Source organism: Abramis brama, assembly GCF_963993115.1.
Source record: "Abramis brama genome assembly, chromosome: 3".
NCBI classification, from domain to species: Eukaryota; Metazoa; Chordata; class Actinopteri; order Cypriniformes; family Leuciscidae; genus Abramis; species Abramis brama.
The window spans coordinates 17,773,164-17,787,118 of record NC_139965.1 but is presented as its reverse complement, the minus strand read 5'-3'; the positions used below and the strand labels follow the sequence as shown (position 1 = coordinate 17,787,118).

The window sequence follows — 13,955 nt, the reverse complement described above, 5'->3', positions numbered from 1 at the left end:
TATATGTCACATATTTGATATCATCTGAAACATGCTGCGACTTATATTCCAAAGTACTTATATAATGCATGGCATGCACAAAGTGCAAACAAAGGTTTAGCTGAAGTTTAGTGTTTATAATGTTTATAAAAGTTTCATTTTATATTCTGGTATTTTACAAATATGAATGTAATCAAATGTGACTTTTACACTGATGCAACTTGTGTTCTCTCAATGCAATTTTGACCCGGTGCAACTTAATCATGTGCCTACTTATTTTCCAGAAAATATGGTATATCATAAATATATCTATTTTTTATCATTCAACTCACCTTTCAGTAGGTCTTCTTCACCAACTGGTTGCCCAACCTCATGCACTGCAGATTCTACGGCTTGAGACATTGGATCTAAGCTTTCCTGGGCTTGTTCGGGACATACAGAAGAATCTATAATGTCATTCTTATGACATACAGAAGAATCTATAATGTCATGCTTATCAAGTGCCTTAGAGACATGTAAGGCACCATCTACATGGTCACTGTGTACCAAAACACTCGTCAGATCTTCTGTATTGACTGCCAGGCTTTCCTCAGAGATTCCAGACTCATTTGACTTAAATACAACAGGTATGTCTGAGGGATCATCTAGGATACCTTGATCTCCAGATTTATTTGTATTTACAAAAACTATGTCTGCATTTCCTTCTGAAGACTCGATTTCTGATGTGCCCTGCGTGACCTCATTGTTTGAGGTCATATCCTGCCTGGGATCCTGAGAAGAGTCATCTCGGAGATTCACTTTCTCCATATCTGCAGGAATCGCGGACTCAAGAACTTCCTCCAGTGTTGCCTGAGCTTCAAAAATGGGTTTGTTCTCCTGGTTCTCTTGGACATTCTCCATCCCCTCACAGCAGGAGCCTAAAATCACCTCAAGATCTTCAGGTTCTAATGTGTCCTCACTAGTTGCTGCAGGAGATCCAAGTTCTGGTCCAGGCTCAGCTTGTGATATATCGAAAGAACTTAACAGTCTCTGTCCGTCAACCTCACTTCCTTCTTCCACTGCATCTTCAATGAAAGAAAGAATTGGATTTTCTACAGGCAACAGCTCTCGATTTATTTCATGCAGGCATGAAACATTCTCATGTTCAGCAACTGAAGTCCTCGAAGTTGTATCACCAAGTTCCTCCTTCTGTTGGTCGGCATCTGTTTCCGAGTATGGCATTTCTAGAGTCTCCTGAAACTCTTCACTGGCATCTTCTTGATCAGAAGTTCTTGAAGAATCAAGATGGTCTTGATTACCTTCCAAATTACACCTGATATTCTCACAAACGCCTCCCACAGATCCCTCCAGCGTATAAGTTCCTGGGTCACCAGTTTTATCATGAACGTCTCGGCAAACACGCATTTCATTTTCAAACCAATTTTGATTCAAGAAATGTAGAGGTGCATCTCCATCTGGATTTACTTCCGGTAGTTCCTTGCTTTCTTCTCGCACTTCCACTGGTTCTATGGGTTCTCTGTACCCATCCTCTTCCTCATCATCAGTCTCAGCACCCTGAGAAGAAGATTCAACATCTGAGCTTTCCGGCGTGTCCAAAGACTGAGTAATTCCCATATCTCCTGCTTCAGCGGTGGGGTTACGCTCAGATAGTTCTTTCTCCTCCAATGCTTTCTCCTCTACAGAGTTGTGTCCTTTTTCCTGATTTTCCCCCGGTGCTTCACAGATTAAGTCGTTCGCTTTATCAGCTTCCTCTTTCTGTTGTCCGCAGGAAGAGGTTCTATAGGCTACGTTCACAGAATTGCTCTGCAAACCATCACCACTATCTCCAATGTCCCCGGTACTAACTACACCAGCAGTTGAGCTCTCCTCTTGCGCTCTGCAATCAGTCTCACTGTTTTCACAAGCACACGCCTGCTTATCTTCACTATTGCCATTGCGTAGGAGAGCCGTGGCAGTTTCACAGCTGAGCGAGGGACCTCCGTCACCGTAATGATCCAGGCGGTCATTACATTCTCCTTTGTTTTCTTCTGTGCTAAAAGGAGTGAACCCTCGTTCTCTCGTGCCAAGGGAGTCGTGCGGTGCCTCTTCACAAAAGCAAACTCTGGTCTCCAGGCCATGATCACATTCTTGGGCAATGTGCGGAGAATCTGAGCTCAGCTGAAACGCAACTCCTCCCTGAACATGAACAGAGAACAACAGCTTTAGAGTTTTCTCTCTTTCAAGCAATTCTCTAACTCTACAGTTATGTCAATGCAATGAATAGTAGATCTACAGTTGTTGGAGACTATTTCTGGTGGAGGTTGAAATCTGAGGGATATTTCTTGGCAAACAAGTTCCCCTCTGTTGCCTGCATAATAGCATGCATTCATTTAGCAGGCATTTCCAAAAAATCCAACAAATGAGGAAGACAACACAGCGATTCATCCTAAAGAGGCAGTAACATGAGAAGTACAATGTTGTTCAGAATACAGGCTAAAATATATAAATAATGAAAAGTTAGATAGATAGATAGATAGATAGATAGATAGATAGATAGATAGATAGATAGATAGATAGATAGATAGATAGATAGATAGATAGATAGATAGATAGATAGATAGATAGATAGATAGTTTTTAGTGTGTAATGGAAAAACATTGTTTTTCATCAGAATTTTTTGCCTATTTGCACTTCACAAATAGTAAACATTACATTTTAATGGGTTTGATAGAATAAAGCCATTGAATACTACCTAAACTTTGCATTTATTTATATGAATGTGTGTGTATTGTTACTATTATTTTCTCTTAAAATATAATGTTGAAAAGAATTAAACTTTGTCTTGCACTTTCAATCATATTAAGCTGTGACAATTCCAATTAAAATTAACAATAGTGTTTTTTTATGAGTTGATCTTTTTAATATCACATTTTTAACCACATGGTTCAAACTGAAGTAACGTTTCCCTTACAGTTGCATTATTCTGTCTTTATCAATATATTATCATCATTATTCTTCACATTTGCACATATTGTCCTTATTTCTGGAGTTGTTCATCACAATCAAAAACTGACTACAGAACTGAAAAGACAGACAGAGAGAAAAGAAAAGGGAAGATTTGCCAACATCTGGAATTTTTTTTTACCTGACTCACATTCCCCTGACAATGGCAAATGATCAGCCTGCGCAGTGCCAGGATGTCAGCCTGCAGGTTGGGTGATGCACCGCCCGGCTCGGTGCCCACAGAGAGGGTGTAGGTGTTCAGAGAGGGGTGGTGCTGTACCACGCGACTGCCCGAGGAGGAAATCTGTCTGAGCGTCTCAACGCCATTGTCTGCATCCAAATCCTCCCTAAATCAAAACAAGCCCTCGGATGAACAGGATATGCCCAGACAGTTTCATTACAACTTCAAACGGAATAACACTCTGCTGTAATCAAGAAACTCAATTTAATTTAGAGTTCTTATGGATGTACTTGCTTTGATTTATTTGTTCAAGAGGCAGTGGAGGATGATCCAAATACACAAATCAAGTTATTATACAGCTACATGCATATTTTGTACTCTTTTGCCAACTCAAGTGTGTAATAAGAGGTAATAAAATCTGGGCCTGGAGCATTGACTAATGCTGGGTGGAGTGATTTTTGTCAACCAGGTCACAGGAAAGCAACTGTCACTGCTCTCTGAAGCAGCATGCTTAAGATTAAAGAACAATACCCAATTAGATTGCTTTTATGTCTCAGCAATGAGATTAATAGAGAGCTAATGGAGACATCCTGCTTCTCAGATGTTTCTTGTGTGGAAACAATGCCTCTCTATTAGATTCTAAGATGATTTTAGATGTCTCGTACTGTGTTCAGTATTTACTCTTATTATTTCAGAGACTTTTTTTTTTTATAGAATTCATCCAAATATAAATTATCTGAGTTATGATAGGCACATTAAAATGTTATAAATTGACAACTTAATTTCTAATTTTATAAGAGAAACAGTGTTATTTTATTAGCATTGATATACTATTATAGTTTTTATTTTTATATTTTTTTGTTTTCATTTTAATGTTAGTTTGTTTTAGTAATTTTGTTGTGTTTTTGTCATTTTTATTAGTTTTTTATTTTTTGTTTATTCATTTTTATTGCAGTTTTGGTTATAGTTATGTTAGTACTTCAAATTAAACTAAACAGAAATGAGAAATGCCGCCTAAAATATGTTTACATTTTTTATATTCTATTAATATTTTATAATCTGTTATATTCTGTAAATGTTTATTTTATTTCAAAAGACAACATAACTGTAACTTCATCAATAAAATATAAAAAAAGTTTACTCTGGGCTGTAAAATCAAAATGCAAACATGATTTGTTAAGCTATTAACAGCACACCCAAAACGTGAATCCTTCAATAAGCCTAGAGTTACTGACGATGACATTGCTGTTGATTTTTAAAATGAATAATACAGTGGTATAAAATAGTCAGGAAGTGTTTAAACAGTAAGCATCAGACAATATCTAACCATCATAACCGCAGTAATAGTTCACTTAGTATACAAACACTCATGTTTTTGACTATTTAACAGTGTGAGGACAATTATTCAACAGTAGATTTCCATTCACAGTACAGACTGATGTTGTTTTCATGTGAATAACAGGCTGTGTATGTACAGTAAGTGCATTACTCACTGGCTGAAGAGCTCCCGTAGTGCAGTGTGTCCTCGGCTCTCAGCGATGACCACCGGTGTGGCCCCCTGTTTGTTACACAGGTTGAGGGCCTGTCGGGCCCCTGGCTGCTTAATGAGAAAACTGGCCACTTTGAGGAGCCCACGACGGGCTGCAAAGTGTAGAAGGGTCTCTTGAGGTTCCAGTCCTGAAAGACAAAAACAAGAGTGTTCAGAGAGAAAAATGGATGAACATAAACCAGACCTGAATCAGTGTTTGTCTTATCAATACATATCAAAAGCATATCAATAATAACCAATAACTTTATTTGAAGTGTTTTGACACACATTTTACTTAGCTATGCAAATAAGGACATTCCATATACTTAAATTGTTTTTATATACAGCTAGTTATAAATACTATAACCTAGTGTTGTCATGATACTGGAATTTCTAACTTTGATACGATACCTTGAAAAATACCGATATTCTATACCATTTTTGATACCACAGGGAAAACTTCAATATATATTTTTTTATTATTATCTCATCATTTTTTTTGTTGATAATTTGGGTAATTTTGTTAAAATATCTTACAGCCCATGGAGGCATTATTTGAAATTTTGAACTAAAGTAAACCGTCAGTAATAAAATAACAACAATCAGCAAACAATAGCACAAGTAAATACAATAGAATACAGAGACAAACGAAATAAACATGGCTTTAAGTTTTTTAAATAAAGTTATCAAATGTAAAATAACACTGGATAGTCTCCATTGTAAAAATTAAATACAGATTAATTTGCATACAATTAAAATTACCAAAGGTATTCAGTCAAGAGCAGAGAGTGATTTTCTTTGTCTTTTGTTCTCTGATTAACATGACAGAGCAGCAGGTTTATTAGGCTGCTGTCACTTTAAAGGGATACTCCACCGTTTTTTCATATTAAACTATGTTATTCCCTTAACTAAGACGAGTTGATACATACCTCAATCGCTCTGGCGTGCGGCGACACTTTGATAGCACTTAGCTTAGCCCAGTTCATTCATTAGGAACCAAACAGAGATGAAGTTGGAAGCGACCAAACACCTCCACGTTTTCCCTATTTAAATACAGTTACACGAGTAGTTACACGACCAAGTATGGTGACACAAAATAAAACGTGGCACTTTTCTAAGCTGGCACGACTTTCTTCAGGAGTCGAAGTGCTCCCAACTTCAAGTGCTATTCCGCCATACATTATAGTTATCCTTTTTACCCTCTTAGAAAAGTGCCACGTTTTATTTTGTGTCACCATACTTGGTCGTGTAACTACTCGTGTAACTGTATTTAAATAGGGAAAACGTGGAGGTGTTTGGTCGCTTCTAGCTTCATCTGTTTGGTCCCTAATGAATGAACTGGGCTAAGCTAAGTGCTATCAAAGTGTCGCCGCGCACCAGAGCGATTGAGTGCACGCACTGAGACGAGAGAGGTATGTATCAACTCGTCTTAGTTAAGGGAATAACATAGTTTAATATGAAAAAATGGTGGAGTATCCCTTTAAGAGCTTATGCACGGATCCAATATACTGTTACACAACATGTGTTTTCTTTCTCAACTATTATGTTCCAAAACTGTCTGTTTACACCTGAATACCCGCCAAGCCGGGCATTTTGACATAATTTTGTGTGTATTCGACCATTTTAGCACAATAAGTCACTTTGTTTGAGAGGTGGCTTTATGTGCGTGAGCTTTTGAGCAGGTGCGTGAAAGCTGCAGGAACGAGTAAAATTATGCGCAATACTCGTATCAATATGTATCGAAATATCAACATTTTTGATAACATTAAACCTAACCCTAAGCTTTCTGTATTTTTACAATAAATAAAAAAGTGACTAATACAGCACATATATATCAAACCAAAGTGGAGCTTATTACAGAAAAATGAAAGCAGCAACATTTTTAAGCATAATAAAAACCCATCAGACAAGTTTAAGACAAGGACTGTCTTGTACTGTGATTCAGCAGAGAAGAACCAGGCCAAAACAATGGCAGTTAATTAAATATTTAAAAAGATCTGGCAGCTGTAATTAACGTCAAACTGTAACTGACCTGTCAACGGTCATGTGACCGCTGTGAACTCAAAGGAACTGTTCTGATTACTTGGAACCTGATCTGGAATGCCATTTAGGGACGTTTATTTGGCTGCTGATCCGTGCTCGAGAATATCATCCAGTACATTCTCTTCTACACTGCTTGGAAAAAAATGGATCAAGCCCAAAAATGGCTAAACACTAAAAAACACAAATTATTGGTCAGGAAATTAGCAAAATTTAAGCAAATCCACAACTTAAAAAGCTATTGCTGTCTCAGAAAAACATCAAAGACAGAATTAAGTATTTGGAAGAATATGGGAAGTTGTGTGTGGAGTGATGAATCACAATGAAACACGAGTTGCATGTTGAGAAATATAATAATAAATGCATCTCTACCATTGTGAAGCATGGAGGAAGAGTGTCATTGTGTGGGAAGCTTTTTTAGCTGCTGGTATTGTTGAGCTATTTTACTGGGAAAAGTAATTTAATGCTTAGGAGTACAGGAGAATATTGCTTCCCACAAATGAACATTTCTCATCTAAAAAAGAATGATCAGATGTTATTTTTAAAACGCTCCTGTCCAAATTGCAAAGACAAACATGAAGTGGCTTGAGAACAAGTCCACCAGGTTTTGAACCCTTTAGTGAATTTTTGGTCTCATATTAAACACAAACAAACTGGGAGATATTTTTCAACTACTCAAGAACTGTTTGAAGTCATTAACATTGAGTGGAACAAAACTGACTCTCCTTCCTGTAGAAAGCTGTCTGCAAGTTGTGGAAAGCTATTTTGTGCTAAGTTACTTCATCTACAGTATTTGTGCAATTCTTCCTAATTTCCTGACCAGTGATTTGTGGTTAAAATGGTTAAGACCATTAAAAGACCACTAAATATTTTTATTTTATTTACTTTGCCAGGAGTCTAAACATGTAATGAAACAAAAAAGAACCAGATAAAATGAGAAAATGGAGACAAAATAAGTTATAGGCCAAGAATAACAAAGAATTATAAGCTCTCCAAAATGTAGCAGTTTATATTTTTATATAATAATACATACTATATTATAATATATAAAAGTTTATATTAAATATGGCAGTAAACTGTATTTTTATTATTGGTTTTGTAGACAAATCAAGAATAAGCCTGATGAACTACACCAATGCTAATGCTTAGATGCCCCCTACAGGACCACATCAGAACTATTGCTGAGACAATCCTCCCATTTGATAATGTAGATAATCTCCTATTGGATGATGTACACAGACAACTTCTTAAAACAAAGGTACTTAGCTTATGAAATCAAAACTGTAACGAATGCAAAGGGCTGCAAGTTACATAAACAGTCCTCTGACCTAAACACCAAATTTTCTTTGTCATGATCAGTTAAAGGACAAAATATGATGATGATTTGAGCTCTTTTGAATGACTACTTGCCTTACTACTTACTTATAGTCTTTGCTCATTGTGTATCAGACAATAATACTTCATGGATTGAACCTACAACCCTATTTTAACCAGATCTAACAACTAGCCTCCATTAAGCTGCACTCACGTGTGTTGTTCCCCAGCAGGCTCCAGCCAGGGGGCAGCGTGAGATGTCTGAGGGCCAGGGACAGGCTCTGGTCCAGCTTTTCGCACTCCTGCAGCGGGATCTGATGCTCGTCCAGTAGTAGAGCCTCTTCCAGTATGTCCGTCTGCCCCACCGTACTCACTAGGAACTGGGCCATGTCGAAGGCCAGGTCCTGCATGAAGTGCAGGTGCTCGGTGGCCAGAGTATGAACGTAACCGTCCCGTCCCGCTGAGCACAGGGTGACCAGCACTGACTCACAGCAGTTATGAGCTGTACAGAGAGGCAAAGATCACATCATGACATCAGTCAAACACATTCATGACAAATAACTAAAGTTGATGACTAATAATGTGAAAAGTAAAAAGGATATGGAGGGGGAAAAGCACAGCAAAAATGGTGTCATTATCAGACATCTGAGTCGTTTAGCTGATGTGCACATAAATATAAATAAATAAACACGATTTTTAGGTTGGGTACAACTGTCAGTACAGGCATACAACTCATGTCTGGTTTGTTTGCACAATTTACTGTTAAATTACAGTAATTTGTCCAACTAGTAAATGCAATATCTCATTCCTGGCGGTTATAAAAACAATGAGTCTTTACTGCAGGGACAGCTCATACTAAGAGAATAATTATTGTGGCTGAAACCTGTGGTACATATAAAAATGACAGCCAGGTCTCACCACACAAAGTGGCACATGGTCAACCTCCTGGGAAAAGAGACAAACCCATATTTATGTGCAACAACATTCCCAAGAATTCCAAACATCCTCCTAGTGGTCTGGACTTCTGTTATGTGTATACCAATCTCTGAATAGTTACTAAAATAACATTCACACTAACATAAAATAATTCAAATAATGCTTAAAATAAAAATAATGCTATGCAAAATTACTGCTGTTAGTAATGCACAAGACTTTATAATACCTCAACTACCTGACAAAACTGACCTTGACCTTGGATGCATGTAAACCTATTGTAGAAGACCTCCGAAACAAAAGTAGGAACCTTTAAAATAGCAAAATAGGATTTTTTTAGGAATATTGTCGACTGATAAACTGTGTCAATTAAGATCTAGTACAGTAGTCAACATTTGAAGTGGATCAAAACCTTTCATCAAAGTCATACAGGAATTTTGAACAATACCCGTTCTTGTCTTAGGACAACTTTGATAAACTTTTTTTGATCCACTTCAAATGTTGACTACTGTATAACTATAAAGTAAAAGGTCAATTTTGATCTCATATTGAAAACAGGCCAAACATAAACACTATAACTGGATTCACAAGTGCCAAACAGGCCTACTGTTTCTCCCAGTAATCTCCCTCCATCAGCGGATCATCCCTTCACTGACTGCTGAGGCATTACACCTGACACTGAACAGAATGACTGAAACACAAGACTAAGCATTGCCGCACTCAACTACGTTCATTCAAGCTGAGTGAGCATCTCTATAGCGAGAGGGTTTGTTTTAGCCGCCAAACAGCCCGAAAAGACTTTAAAAACACATATCAGTTAAAAAAAAAAAATTAAAATAGCATCCTATAATGAGATAACAGGCTAATAGGTATGCCTAAATGTATGCTACAAACACACAGAAGATCAATTTTCTCCACTGAAGTCTTTCTATGGGATGAAATACACCATTATCAGTTTGACTCAATCCCTTAAGTGGATCCGGTCAGCAAGCAAACATGTTTTGTTGACAGGACCAAGTGCTGCCACCTCGTGCAGCCAAAAGCTTTCCGCATTGAGAACTTACATTAGGATTAATTCATATAATGTGAGCTTTGATGGGAAACTACATCTTAAAAAACAGATTATCTATATGTGACCCTGGACCACAAAACCAGTCACATGGGTCAATTTTTTTAAATTGAGCTTTATACATCATATTGAAAATCTGGAATCTGAGGGTGCAAAAAAATCGAAACATTGAGAAAATCGCCTTTAAAGTTGTCCATTTATGTTCGCGATTGTGCTGCATTCACTCACAAAAATAATTTTTTTATATATTTACGGTAGGAAATTTACAAAACATCTTCATGGAACATGATCTTTACTTAATATCCTAATGATTTTTTGGCATAAGAGAGAAAAATCGATCATTTTGACCCATTCAATGTATTGTTGGCTATTGCCACAAATATACCCGTGCGATATGTGACTGGTTTTGTGATCCAGGGTCACATATGTACATAAGAAACACAAGTACAAAGAGGTGCTCATGTTTCTCAGCAAACAGTGATTTCTTAGAAAAAGGACAGAGGGCAGCATGTTCACCCAATCCATCTTCCCCCAACTGAGTAAAAAAAAAAAAAAGGCAAAAAGTCCCAAAATACACAGTCAGAAGAACATAGACAGTTAAACATTCATCACTAGATCTCACAGTGACACCCAGAACAAACACATTCCTCAACTTTAATATCTGGCAATAAGTTAATGTGAAACTTATTTTCTGTAATCGACCCGAAATTTGGTGAGTATCATTTTTCAATGCTAAAATAATTTAGCGTGTCCCAGTTTATGCAGAGAAAAGTAGCCTGATTTGTAGCCTGATTTTCATGTAAAGTGTTTTTAAAACTTTGACCTTGCAGCCAGATAGAGTAAGCAGAGACACACAATATATCAGCACCATATTTATTATTGGCTGACGTTTTTTTTTGTTTTTTTATCGGTATCGCCTGATATTGGATATTTAAATGTTTCTGCCTATTTTATAATTTCAAGATTTAGCTCATCATCTAGCACTCAATAAAATGATAGCTAAAAATTATGGTTCCATATGGTTCCAAATTATGAGGCCATTTACATGACACCATTTTCAAATTAAAACTGGAAACTTTTTATACGTTTTGGTATTTAAACAACAGCGTTTTGGGGGCCTGAAAATGCAAACTTTTGAAAACAGGTTTCAAAGTGCAAATTTTAGAAAACGATAATGTTATCTTCTTCGTGTAAACTACAAATACACAAATTTGTGAAAACATTGATGTCATGAACATGCGACATCAATTGTTTCAAATTTTAGAAAACGATAATGTTATCTTCTTTGTGTAAACTACAAATACACGAATTTGTGAAAACATTGATGTCATGAACATGCGTATTACGTGTTCAGTCTATAGGCGCTTAGTGTTTCTTTACAAAGTGACATCGCCAACTACTGGCCTGACATGAATAATACAGCGTTTTTAGTCGGTTTTGTGGATCCGTGTGAAAGGGGATCATTTTGACAACATTTTCGTCTGTATTCGAAAAATGCAAAGGAAAAACGTTGCTGTTTTTATATATTTTACACACACACACACACACACACACACATACATATATACATACATACACATATATACACACACACACACACACACACACACACACACACACACATATATATATATATATATATATATATATATATATATATATATATATATACACACACACACACACACAGTATATATACACACACACACAGTATATATACACACACACACACAGTATATATATATATATATATATATATATATATATATATATATATATATATATATATATATTCACAATACTGACCGTTTATTGGAGATCAGCTATCTAATCGCAATATCAATATTTGTGCATTTATAATAATAACTTTGGCTCGGCTCAGTATGTTATCTTAGTAATGTTAGTTACTACTAGAGCACCAAATCATAATTTTATAGTAAACTATTCTAAGGCAGGGATTCACAAACTTTTTTGTCAGCCGACAAAAGGTCAAAGGTTGCAGTTGGGATGCAGTTGACTATGATGTCACAGATCTACGGGCCCAATAATGCGCTCACCTGGACACACAGCCTGAAGGGTGCCATGGTTAAGCTTCAGTGTGCTGGTTAGATGTCTCTGAGAGGAGCCAGTGAACAACAGGAAGAACTGCACCTCCCCCTGTTCTCCTTCACGGAGCGCCTCATCGCAAAGATGAACTGTTAGCACACACTTGCCCTGCCACAGAAAAACAGAGAAGTTTGAAATACAAGATTATGTGCTTATGACTAATAACTAAATATATTATCGTCCAAAAAGCACAATGCTAAAATGATCCAATCCATCACATATTAGAAGTCACTTGAATGAACCTGTTAATAATGTGCATTTTCAGCCAATTTGATCATAAAAAATGTACATGATTTATTAGACACGAGCACTGTATGAGTGTGAAATTTGCTTTTAAATGGAATTTGCTATTCTTTCTTTTAAAAGGAAACTTTCATAAATTGTTAACGCAAGAACTCAAAAGTCAAACGCAATGAGAAATAACTGAAGTTGTGGTTGCAACAGGATATCACACACGTGCTGGTTTGCACAGATTAACACAGATAGCAGTTTGAATTTAACAGCACACGCCTAGGTTCTAGTTGAAAGGCTTGTCTCCTCCCATCACACTTTCACAGATTACTACACTGAAAAATATGCATCTATACTTAAAATTCAAACAATATGCTCACTGTTCTGCACAGCAGCCAATGGAACCACCACTGCAAAGGCCATGATAAATTTAAACTGGGATTTTATCACATTTCCTATTAGAATAAAAATGTTGTATATTAAAATATCACATTGAATAAAGAAAAAATTGAAGCATACTTCTATTCAGGAAGTACACATTATATTGACCAAAAGTGAGAGTAAAGCAATTTAATATTATTTTGAACTTTCTATTTTTCAAAGAATCCTGGGAAAAAAATACATGACAGTTTCTACAAAAATATTAAGCACAACTGTTTTCAACATTGATAATAATAATAATAAATGTTACTTGAGCATCAAATCAGCCTATTGGAATGATTTCTGAAGTAAGTAATGATGATTTAGCTTTGGCATCACTGGAATAAATTTAATTTTATTATAATATTTAAAAATATTGCTGTTTTTACCATATTATTTTGACCAAATGAATGGAGCCTTGGTGAGCATATGATACTTCTTTCAAAAACAATATAAAATCTTACGACCCCAAACATTTAAATAAAGTGTATATGACCGTAACGATAAAAAACAAAAGTCCCATTTGAATTTCATGGCAACTTTGAAGAAATAATACATTTAAAAATAAAATAAAATAAAAAATCACTTTAACCATGAAAAACGATTACAATGGTGCTTTGAAGAATGCAGAAGTCAATGTGCCAATCTTAAGAATCAATAATAAAACTAAGAACTTTCTCTCCAAAACATTTAAGAACATAAATCTATAAAGAACCATAAAACAATCGACTCAAGAACCCGATGAAGCGGTTATGCTGAACTTAAAGTCCTACAAAGAACCATTAAAGAACATTGGTTTCATGCTAAAGTTCTTGCTCATAATGCGTTAAAGCGACAGAAAGGATATATTCGAGTTTCGATGGAGGCTGTACTATGGCATGATTGACAATCGGGTAGAATTGGAGAAATCTGAGCCCCATACTGACTACTGAAATTATTTCAGGAGAGGAAAGATGTCTATGGGAATAAAGACACAATAAGGGGTGTCACACATCCTCCTGTACTCAAAACCAGCCTAATCCATCCTCTATCACTATCACCATTGTGTCCATTTATCTCAGTCTTCTGGATAATCTAATATCGTTTCAGCAGTTAATTACAGACGTTAACACAAAGATAAGTGTCTTTGAACCCTCATCAGATTTCACAGCACAGGAGGGAAAATCCCTTCT

At 36.3% G+C, this 13,955-nt stretch overlaps 1 protein-coding gene across 17 annotated transcripts in view; it reads right to left on the bottom strand.

Moving 5' to 3' along the window:
- Nucleotides 1-13,955, bottom strand: part of LOC311080248 (A-kinase anchoring protein 13) — a 75,161-nt gene that overhangs the window by 46,780 nt on the left and 14,426 nt on the right. For 14 of the 17 annotated variants that reach the window (XR_014605543.1, XR_014605544.1, XR_014605545.1 and 11 more), the window contains exons 3-7: nt 12,084-12,240; nt 8,239-8,526; nt 4,636-4,819; nt 3,104-3,308; nt 312-2,154 (exon numbers count right to left, since the gene is read on the bottom strand). Coding sequence is in view for 14 of the 17 variants with exons in the window: in XM_084110055.1 (XP_083966181.1) it covers nt 312-2,154; nt 3,104-3,308; nt 4,636-4,819; nt 8,239-8,526; nt 12,084-12,240 (2,677 nt within the window). In the remaining 3 variants the exon portion in view is untranslated. The remainder of the gene's footprint in view (nt 1-311; nt 2,155-3,103; nt 3,309-4,635; nt 4,820-8,238; nt 8,527-12,083; nt 12,241-13,955) is intronic. The other 3 variants (XM_084110057.1, XM_084110058.1, XM_084110046.1) reach the window with 2 other exon arrangements.